Source organism: Coccinella septempunctata, chromosome 4 (genome assembly GCF_907165205.1).
Source record: "Coccinella septempunctata chromosome 4, icCocSept1.1, whole genome shotgun sequence".
Taxonomy (NCBI): domain Eukaryota; kingdom Metazoa; phylum Arthropoda; class Insecta; order Coleoptera; family Coccinellidae; genus Coccinella; species Coccinella septempunctata.
The window spans coordinates 27864404-27875738 of record NC_058192.1 but is presented as its reverse complement, the minus strand read 5'-3'; the positions used below and the strand labels follow the sequence as shown (position 1 = coordinate 27875738).

The 11335-nt window shown below is 39.9% G+C and overlaps 1 protein-coding gene and 1 non-coding gene across 2 annotated transcripts; one reads left to right on the top strand and one right to left on the bottom strand.

The window, feature by feature from the left end:
• Positions 1 to 3503: 3503 nt before the first annotated feature.
• On the bottom strand, positions 3504 to 7244 carry LOC123310995. Its single transcript, XM_044894735.1, has one exon. The coding sequence runs from the start codon at positions 7242 to 7244 to the stop codon at positions 3504 to 3506; it is 3741 nt and encodes a 1246-aa protein (XP_044750670.1).
• Positions 7245 to 9922: 2678 nt separating this feature from the next.
• Positions 9923 to 9994, top strand: Trnad-guc. Its single transcript has one exon. It is a non-coding gene; the product is annotated as a tRNA-Asp (tRNA).
• The last annotated feature ends 1341 nt before the right edge of the window (positions 9995 to 11335 follow it).

The following is an 11335-nucleotide window of genomic DNA, read 5'->3' as shown; positions in this document are numbered from 1 at the left end:
AACCTTGAATCTATCCGCGACCGTCTTTCGCGAAACAGCCGACAAATAAGAACTGTCCAAATGATTGTTTCTATAGTACACACACTGACGGACAGTTTTCGTACACTTTGAGTCTTATAAACTGGCAAAAATCCGGTAAAAATTAGGATTTCCGGACCCTGCTTCACAGCACTTGTTTACGTCGACTCGATGGGTAGTATAGTGGTGAGTATCCCCGCCTGTCACGCGGGAGACCGGGGTTCGATTCCCCGCCGGGGAGGAACTTTTTGTTGTTGGAAAGTATTTTTCAATCCTCTAAAACACTACTCATTAACTGTTTCTGCCTGCTTATCCAGACGAATTTTCTTTCGCGACTTTTTTTATTTCAATCAACCCTAAAACATCTCACACCAATTATCTTCCCCAAATTGCTCTTTCGTTCTCCTCTTCACTCTACTCCACAAGACTTCACTTCGCTTCACTTCACTTCAGTCCAGTCCACTCCACTCCACTCCACTCCACTCCACTCCACTCCACTCCACTCCACTCCACTCCACTCCACTCGACTCCACTCAACTCAACTCCGCTCCGCCCCGCTTCACTCCTCCATGCTCCACTACACTACACTACTGTTCACCCCACACCCACACTACAACGCTACGAATCGACCCGATGCTACTCTACTCTGATCAACCTTCTCCACTCGAATCTTATATAATATTATCTTCTGGGAAGTTCGTTTTCACCCACTTCCTCCACTCCACACTCCATCCATTCCAGGCTACGATTCACTACACTATGCGATTCTACTCTACTCTTTTTTATTCTACTCTACGCTTTTTAACTCTACACTATTCCTCTCCGCTGTAAACTTCCAAAGGGTTCTTTTTCCAACAGTTCGAGTCTTGTGATTGTGAAAATCGGTTCGGCCAATCAAAAATTACCTCGGTTATATAAAGATGGACAAAAATTTCAAAAATAATTGGTTATGCTCACATATCGTGCTAATACCCAAAGGCTCAAAAGGAGATCCTAAATTCGATACACATCAGATTTGAAAGAATGGAGTTGACATTTTGTGAAAGTCATATTGGAGTATCTTTCGGACCAGCTGTAGACTGATCCGAGAAACTGCAGAAGACTCTTGGTTGATTCAATTGAAAAAAGCATATACCTATTTATTTCGAACGATTTCCAGAATAGAATTTCTAGTACTAAAACCATCATTAGCATGAAATTTGTCGGAAAAGGACCAAAAAGAGGCCTACGTCAAAAAGGCACAGTTGACAAATAGGTAGAGAATATTTCGAAATCAGAATTTTATTCAGATTCAGAATATGATATAAAATTGGTTATTCTCATTTGAAAAAGCAGGGTGGTATCAGTCGTATTACTAGTATCATGTTTCAACACTTTCGAACCACTCAATAAAGTTAAAGAAAAGTAAGCTTATGCGCTGATTAGAGTCGATTCCGACAAAGTTTGAATCATTCTCCTAGTCCAAAAATCAAAGTGTTATCGGTCGATCGAGCTATGTTGACTCACCTGAACATAGATAACCTGGGATGTATCAGAGACTATTCACGAATCCAATTACCGTTGAGGGCGCTACGAAATGTAAACAAACTTTGACGTTTGTCAGTACTCTTTTCGAGATTTGTACGGCCTAACAGAGTTTTTCTAGTAAATCAAGATATTTATCGGAATTATCGGAAGTGAATTAATTGATTTAGCTTCGTAAAGAAAGATCAATATTCTTTGGAGATACTTTATTTGAAAGGGATGAATTGTGGAATGAAATCGATCGATGACATTAGTGATCCACTGTACCTAGACACAAATTCCTATTATTTAACAGATTCCTTCTTGAAGTCAACCTAGGTAATAATGTTGAGGTCAGCATATACAGAGTTTGTGGAGGAGGTAGGAACTATACATCCTGATAACTAAAGCGTTTATGTGGAAGTTTTAAAGTTTCTGTTTAAAATATTTAAATTCCATTTTTGATATAGGTATTCCTCATACTGACATCTCAAGAGACATAAATATGATTCAGCTCATGGAACAAGTTCGCTACAGATGACAAAGATAATTCATTTGGAAGTATGAAAATTATGAAATTGTTTTTCTGAATCGTCAATTGAATTCAGCAGAAAAACCCTCGCCAAGAAAAATCGTTCGACCTAAAACCTGCCAGTTGAAAGCGCTGGTATAAATACCTTTCAATTATTTTTTCGTAATCAATATTTCTATTCAGAACCCCAGACAATAATCCCAATATAACATCTCCAAATAATAATATTAACACTTTGTTGGACAACGTGAGATAAAAGAAAACATAAGAAATGAAACTTGTTTTGACTTTGCAGTACTGACAAAGTAGTTTCGTAATTCAGTCGGCAGAGGGCGTCTAGATTTTTTAATTCGCCTATGTAGGGTAGATAGATTCACCAATAAATAACATCAAGTGTCGAAGAACACGGAGAAGAAATATAATTTCGGCTTGTACAAATCGAATTTGATTGTATGAAAATTAACTTGAAAGAAACAAGTTTTCTAAGTCCATAAATAATTGGAATACGATTTCGTTGAATTCATTGAAATTTATATTCATGGAATAACATTTTTGAGTAAGTTTGGCAACATTGCAATTATGTGAACAAATTATTGAACTGATACAATAAATATATCCTCGGTAGTATAGTGTTTTTATTCAAATCAATTCCATACATTGCAAGTTATATACATATAAAGTGTTCCTTATGAAACCAATGCTCTATTATGTCGCCCATTCAGACATAATCAACCCTAAACCTAACTATCACAGATATAAATAGTATATTAAGCGTTTATTTCATGTCATTTTACACTACATACATTAAACTGTGTATCCTAGTAAAATGAATAAACTATTGTAAACATGTTTACAAAACTATTCACCGGCTGCGTCGTTCGTCCGTCCACAGACAAAAGGGGAGTAAACACATATAAGTACACAACAAACAATAATAAATACAACAATGAGTAAATATACATAACAAAAACAACAAACAATCTTTGCTATATGACTAGTTCTTATCTATCACAGGTAGTAGGTTCGTTCAGTCTCTTCATTAGTAGGTTGCTGGTTGAGACTGCCACGCTGTAGGTCGCGTGGTTGAGGAGATTTCTCATGCTTCGATTGGAAACCTGTAGTTTCTTCTTCATCATCTCACAGAACTGTTTATGCTCATCGGTCGCAATCAATTCGCCATAACATCCGACTACGAAAATTGCCATACAATAGTATATTAAGCGTTTATTTCATGTCATTTTACACTACATACATTAAACTGTGTATCCTAGTAAAATGAATAAACTATTGTAAACATGTTTACAAAACTATTCACCGGCTGCGTCGTTCGTCCGTCCACAGACAAAAGGGGAGTAAACACATATAAGTATATAACAAACAATAATAAATACAACAATGAGTAGATATACATAACAAAAACAACAAACAATCTTTGCTATATGACTAGTTCTTATCTATCACAGGTAGTAGGTTCGTTCAGTCTCTTCATTAGTAGGTTGCTGGTTGAGACTGCCACGCTGTAGGTCGCGTGGTTGAGGAGATTTCTCATGCTTCGATTGGAAACCTGTAGTTTCTTCTTCATCATCTCACAGAACTGTTTATGCTCATCGGTCGCAATCAATTCGCCATAACATCCGACTACGAAAATTGCCAATTTGACTGGGCATCTGTAGGTTGCTCCCAATTCTGTGACAATGTTGAGGTCTCGGGTGGTGTTTGACAGGTTGAATTCTGTTATGTGCTTCACGGAATTGACGGCATACCTAGTTCTTTTGAGGCGTTCTTGATTCCTCCAGTTCTGGATGTGGGAGACCGCCACTTCGATGATGAAGATTTCGCTAGGATTCGTGAGTTTAACAAGGATATCTGGTTTGTTGTGATAAAGCCTCCTCTCAGTCAAAAGCTTTTGTCCTGCCTGGATACTCACTTTTCTGTTGTTTGCCTCGAAATCTACTCTACACGTACTTTGTCCGAACTGGAGGTTCCTGATATAGTTGTTCGGGGCTCTCAGACTCGTCAGCAGCGTTTTAAGTGTCCAATACACCACATTGTCATGCCGGGTGGTATATTCGTTGCAGATACATGAAGCAGAGACATGGTAAGCTGTTTCGGCATGGTTGCATCCTCTTCTGCAGTTTCTTCTCATTGGTAATGAGCCCAGCCCATGAAGTTGTTCTTCTGTAGCGGACATCAGCACTCCTCTTCTCCATGTGTCTAAGAAGGGGGAGGAATAGGCAGGGAAGGAGATGTTATTTCCCTCTTGATTTACGAGTTTGCCATAATGCATGTTCCTGGACCAGTCCTCCTGTAGTCTCCTGTGGATAACCTCGATTATTCTTGTAGTCGTATCCTTACAGCATTTTTTGATGTTTTCCTCGTTTTGAACAGTCACTCCATACTTCTCCAGGACGAATTCCATGTCGCTCAGGGGGTTTCTCCAGCCTGCTTTTTTTAGCTGTTCGTATGTTTTGCAACATTTTGCCATTTCCTGGTTTTTTGTCAAATAAATACCTTTTTTGACAAAGCTAATTTCTGTCTGGTGTTCGACGGACCTTATTCCCAATCCTCCTTTTTTGATCGGCAAATAGACTGATGAATTCGAGGCTGTCGTTCCCTTCATCTTGTGCTGAATGAGTCTTTTGCATATCAATGTGTCAAGGTCTCTGCAGCGTTTGAGCGTTGTACTTCGCTTTTCATCAGGATACGCGTTGGCTGTCACATATACCACTGCTGGTACCGCCGTGGAATTTATGAGGTATACCTTTTGGGTTGTTGTAAGGTCGGACTGCAGAATAGTGTCAATGCTTTCTTCTAATTTTTCCTGGGCTTTCTCAAAATTTCCGGCAGTATCGCGCTCTAGCTGTTCCAATCCAAGGTACTTGTATCCTTCTTTAACCAGGGGTAGGAACGGGGTGTTGATTTCCTCATGTGGTCCGTGTGTAGCATCTCTGGAATATATGCCGCATTTGGCAGTATTCAACTCCAAGCCAATCTCCTTCAAGGCTATTATTAGTTGCTCTGTTATCAACTTTATGCCGCTTTCGGTCGGAGAATGACACTTGAAGTCGTCCATGAATGCTATAAGTTGGTGTTTTCCCCTGGTTTCTTTGCATATTTGTGGATTTGAGCGGATATGTAGTATGGCGCTTGCGATCATCAGTACAAAAAGGATTGGGCTCATTGAGTCTCCCTGCAATAGGCCTCTCTGGACTTTTATGGGTCTTGTTTTAATTTTTTCCAACTGAACCCTGAGAGACCACAGTTTAACTGTTCTCTTAAGTAGGTTTCTTATGTGCCGATGTAAAGGGAGGCAGTCAATCAACCTTTTGAGGCATCTGTGGTGCACGGAATCATAGGCCTTCTTTGCGTCATACCATGCCGAGTAGTTCTTGGTCCTGTTCAGTTTTGACTGTGCTGTTATGCTCTTATCCAGTAGAAGCCCGTGGGCCGTGCCCCAAACTTGGTCTCTGGCCAGTTGTTCGGCAGGTATAGCGAAGTCGGGGAGTGAGCGTTTGATCATGCTTGCCATTACCGCAGTTGTTATCTTGTAATCTACGTTAAGCAGCGATATAGGTCGGTAATTGGCTGGATTTGTCTCGTCCCCACTTTTGTGCACCAAGATGACGTTTGCACGGACATCTGCCTCATGTAGTTTCGTCTCGTTGTTAAGAAGTCTGGTCACTTGTCTTTTCAGGTAGTTTCGAGCTGCTGGCAGTACCTTGTAAATATATGCCGGTATTCGATCTTCCCCTGGGGCCTTCCATGGAGCTACGTTTTTTAAGATGCCGTCGACTTCCTGCTCAATTTTCCTCCTCTCCAGCTGGTTTTCGTATTTCGATTTCCTTGCGTGGCTTTTCAGTTCTCTCAGAAATTTGTTGAAAATAGGTGTTGGTGTATTTCCCTTTTCCTGGCGGTACAGATCTTGGAAGAAGTGCTCTGTGTCTTTCGTTGTCAACTCACTTGTTCGCCTATTGCTGCTTCTCAGGGTTTCGATGGATGGCCTGCTCTGGAACCTCGCCCTGAGGTCGTTGATCTCGCCTCTCTTCTTCTGCTCCTCCAGCTTGGCCTCGAGAATTTTGGCTCTCTCTTCTGTGGACTTTATATACTGCCTTGGGGTTAGTTTTAGCTTCTTCATCATTTTCACCTCCGCCATGAGCCTTCTACTCAGCTTTTCGCCCTTTTTTTTCACCAACTCGCGAGCATTCTTAATGTGGTTGTTCAGCTTCTTTATTTTCTTCTCTGTTATCAGGTACTTTGGTCTGCGATGTTCATTTTTTCCCAGCACAGTCTTCCTCAACAAAATTCCGGCTATATAAATAGCGTTTTTTATACGCTTTCTCTTTTCGACCTCGTTCTGTGTGTTATCTTCAATTTGAGTAATTTTTCCTTCGAGTATATTGTTGACTTTCTCTGTTATCGAAGAGTTTGTTGGCCTTAGGTGGAACTTCCTGATTTTCTCCTTACGATTCCCTATCGATTTGATCATTCTGTCGAACTTCTGTCTCAAATTAACTGAAAATTCATCGCTTTCAGAAGCAAATGCGTCGGGGGGTACGGAGTTTATATTTTGAACTTCGCCCCCAGGCGATTGGTTAACCTCTGAATTTTGGTTACATGTTCGACTACTGCGTTGGTAATGTGAATCGTACGATGTTGTTGTTGTTGGTTCAGGTGGGTTGATTGTTCTTGTTTCATCCCCTTTAATATTTTCTTCATGATTGGTTTGAATTTCTGTGTGATCTGTTTGTTCCTGTGTATTGTCTGGTGTATCCGGCCTTGAATCTAGCGTGTATTGTGTGTTGTCAGAATGCTGTTCTGTAGGGGGCTCGGGTGTACTATTCCTCATATAATAAATGTCTGGATATTGATCACGTAGTTTTGTGGCAATTCCTTTGAGAGTTCTACCAGGGAAGTCGTTTAATATGGCTTGGACCCTTTTTGTTACCTGTGTTTCCGTTCTTGAGACGTAAGCACGTATCAATCTGTCTGTTTCCTCTTGGCTCCATCTACTACTTACTGTACGTGTTTCACCATTGTTTTTTAGCTCTAGGTATTTCTTCTTTATGGCAGCTACCGATCTGGTTGGAATTTGCTGTTGGATGCTGTCGAAGTCCTCTTTAGTGAGCGTTCCATTTTTTAATCTCAGTCGTTGTTTGACTATGTTTACTTCGTCCTCCTTCCAGGTTGACATAACCTTGAATCTATCCGCGACCGTCTTTCGCGAAACAGCCGACAAATAAGAACTGTCCAAATGATTGTTTCTATAGTACACACACTGACGGACAGTTTTCGTACACTTTGAGTCTTATAAACTGGCAAAAATCCGGTAAAATTTAGGATTTCCGGACCCTGCTTCACAGCACTTGTTTACGTCGACTCGGTGGGTAGTATAGTGGTGAGTATCCCCGCCTGTCACGCGGGAGACCGGGGTTCGATTCCCCGCCGGGGAGGAACTTTTTGTTGTTGGAAAGTATTTTTCAATCCTCTAAAACACTACTCATTAACTGTTTCTGCCTGCTTATCCAGACGAATTTTCTTTCGCGACTTTTTTTATTTCAATCAACCCTAAAATATCTCACACCAATTATCTTCCCCAAATTGCTCTTTCGTTCTCCTCTTCACTCTACTCCACAAGACTTCACTTCGCTTCACTTCACTTCAGTCCACTCCACTCCACTCCACTCCACTCCACTCCACTCCACTCCACTCCACTCCACTCCACTCCACTCCACTCCACTCCACTCCACTCCACTCAACTCAACTCCGCTCCGCCCCGCTCCACTCCTCCATGCTCCACTACACTACACTACTGTTCACCCCACACCCACACTACAACGCTACGAATCGACCCGATGCTACTCTACTCTGATCAACCTTCTCCACTCGAATCTTATATAATATTATCTTCTGGGAAGTTCGTTTTCACCCACTTCCTCCACTCCACACTCCATCCATTCCAGGCTACGATTCACTACACTATGCGATTCTACTCTACTCTTTTTTATTCTACTCTACGCTTTTTAACTCTACACTATTCCTCTCCGCTGTAAACTTCCAAAGGGTTCTTTTTCCAACAGTTCGAGTCTTGTGATTGTGAAAATCGGTTCGGCCAATCAAAAATTACCTCGGTTATATAAAGATGGACAAAAATTTCAAAAATAATTGGTTATGCTCACATATCGTGCTAATACCCAAAGGCTCAAAAGGAGATCCTAAATTCGATACACATCAGATTTGAAAGAATGGAGTTGACATTTTGTGAAAGTCATATTGGAGTATCTTTCGGACCAGCTGTAGACTGATCCGAGAAACTGCAGAAGACTCTTGGTTGATTCAATTGAAAAAAGCATATACCTATTTATTTCGAACGATTTCCAGAATAGAATTTCTAGTACTAAAACCATCATTAGCATGAAATTTGTCGGAAAAGGACCAAAAAGAGGCCTACGTCAAAAAGGCACAGTTGACAAATAGGTAGAGAATATTTCGAAATCAGAATTTTATTCAGATTCAGAATATGATATAAAATTGGTTATTCTCATTTGAAAAAGCAGGGTGGTATCAGTCGTATTACTAGTATCATGTTTCAACACTTTCGAACCACTCAATAAAGTAAAAAAAAAGTAAGCTTATGCGCTGATTAGAGTCGATTCCGACAAAGTTTGAATCATTCTCCTAGTCCAAAAATCAAAGTGTTATCGGTCGATCGAGCTATGTTGACTCACCTGAACATAGATAACCTGGGATGTATCAGAGACTATTCACGAATCCAATTACCGTTGAGGGCGCTACGAAATGTAAACAAACTTTGACGTTTGTCAGTACTCTTTTCGAGATTTGTACGGCCTAACAGAGTTTTTCTAGTAAATCAAGATATTTATCGGAATTATCGGAAGTGAATTAATTGATTTAGCTTCGTAAAGAAAGATCAATATTCTTTGGAGATACTTTATTTGAAAGGGATGAATTGTGGAATGAAATCGATCGATGACATTAGTGATCCACTGTACCTAGACACAAATTCCTATTATTTAACAGATTCCTTCTTGAAGTCAACCTAGGTAATAATGTTGAGGTCAGCATATAAAGAGTTTGTGGAGGAGGTAGGAACTATACATCCTGATAACTAAAGCGTTTATGTGGAAGTTTTAAAGTTTCTGTTTAAAATATTTAAATTCCATTTTTGATATAGGTATTCCTCATACTGAAATCTCAAGAGACATAAATATGATTCAGCTCATGGAACAAGTTCGCTACAGATGAGAAAGATAATTCATTTGGAAGTATGAAAATTATGAAATTGTTTTTCTGAATCGTCAATTGAATTCAGCAGAAAAACCCTCGCCAAGAAAAATCGTTTGACCTAAAACCTGCCAGTTGAAAGCGCTGGTATAAATACCTTTCAATTATTTTTTCGTAATCAATATTTCTATTCAGAACCCCAGACAATAATCCCAATATAACATCTCCAAATAATAATATTAACACTTTGTTGGACAACGTGAGATAAAAGAAAACATAAGAAATGAAACTTGTTTTGACTTTGCAGTACTGACAAAGTAGTTTCGTAATTCAGTCGGCAGAGGGCGTCTAGATTTTTTAATTCGCCTATGTAGGGTAGATAGATTCACCAATAAATAACATCATGTGTCGAAGAACACGGAGAAGAAATATAATTTCGGCTTGTACAAATCGAATTTGATTGTATGAAAATTAACTTGAAAGAAACAAGTTTTCTAAGTCCATAAATAATTGGAATACGATTTCGTTGAATTCATTGAAATTTATATTCATGGAATAACATTTTTGAGTAAGTTTGGCAACATTGCAATTATGTGAACAAATTATTGAACTGATACAATAAATATATCCTCGGTAGTATAGTGGTGAGTATCCCCGCCTGTCACGCGGGAGACCGGGGTTCGATTCCCCGCCGGGGAGGAACTTTTTGTTGTTGGAAAGTATTTTTCAATCCTCTAAAACACTACTCATTAACTGTTTATGCCTGCTTATCCAGACGAATTTTCTTTCGCGACTTTTTTTATTTCAATCAACCCTAAAACATCTCACACCAATTATCTTCCCCAAATTGCTCTTTCGTTCTCCTCTTCACTCTACTCCACAAGACTTCACTTCGCTTCACTTCACTTCAGTCCACTCCACTCCACTCCACTCCACTCCACTCCACTCCACTCCACTCCACTCCACTCCACTCCACTCCACTCCACTCCACTCCACTCCACTCCACTCCACTCCACTCCACTCCACTCCACTCGACTCCACTCAACTCAACTCCGCTCCGCCCCGCTTCACTCCTCCATGCTCCACTACACTACACTACTGTTCACCCCACACCCACACTACAACGCTACGAATCGACCCGATGCTACTCTACTCTGATCAACCTTCTCCACTCGAATCTTATATAATATTATCTTCTGGGAAGTTCGTTTTCACCCACTTCCTCCACTCCACACTCCATCCATTCCAGGCTACGATTCACTACACTATGCGATTCTACTCTACTCTTTTTTATTCTACTCTACGCTTTTTAACTCTACACTATTCCTCTCCGCTGTAAACTTCCAAAGGGTTCTTTTTCCAACAGTTCGAGTCTTGTGATTGTGAAAATCGGTTCGGCCAATCAAAAATTACCTCGGTTATATAAAGATGGACAAAAATTTCAAAAATAATTGGTTATGCTCACATATCGTGCTAATACCCAAAGGCTCAAAAGGAGATCCTAAATTCGATACACATCAGATTTGAAAGAATGGAGTTGACATTTTGTGAAAGTCATATTGGAGTATCTTTCGGACCAGCTGTAGACTGATCCGAGAAACTGCAGAAGACTCTTGGTTGATTCAATTGAAAAAAGCATATACCTATTTATTTCGAACGATTTCCAGAATAGAATTTCTAGTACTAAAACCATCATTAGCATGAAATTTGTCGGAAAAGGACCAAAAAGAGGCCTACGTCAAAAAGGCACAGTTGACAAATAGGTAGAGAATATTTCGAAATCAGAATTTTATTCAGATTCAGAATATGATATAAAATTGGTTATTCTCATTTGAAAAAGCAGGGTGGTATCAGTCGTATTACTAGTATCATGTTTCAACACTTTCGAACCACTCAATAAAGTAAAAAAAAAGTAAGCTTATGCGCTGATTAGAGTCGATTCCGACAAAGTTTGAATCATTCTCCTAGTCCAAAAATCAAAGTGTTATCGGTCGATCGAGCTATGTTGACTCACCTGAACATAGATAACCTGGGATGTAT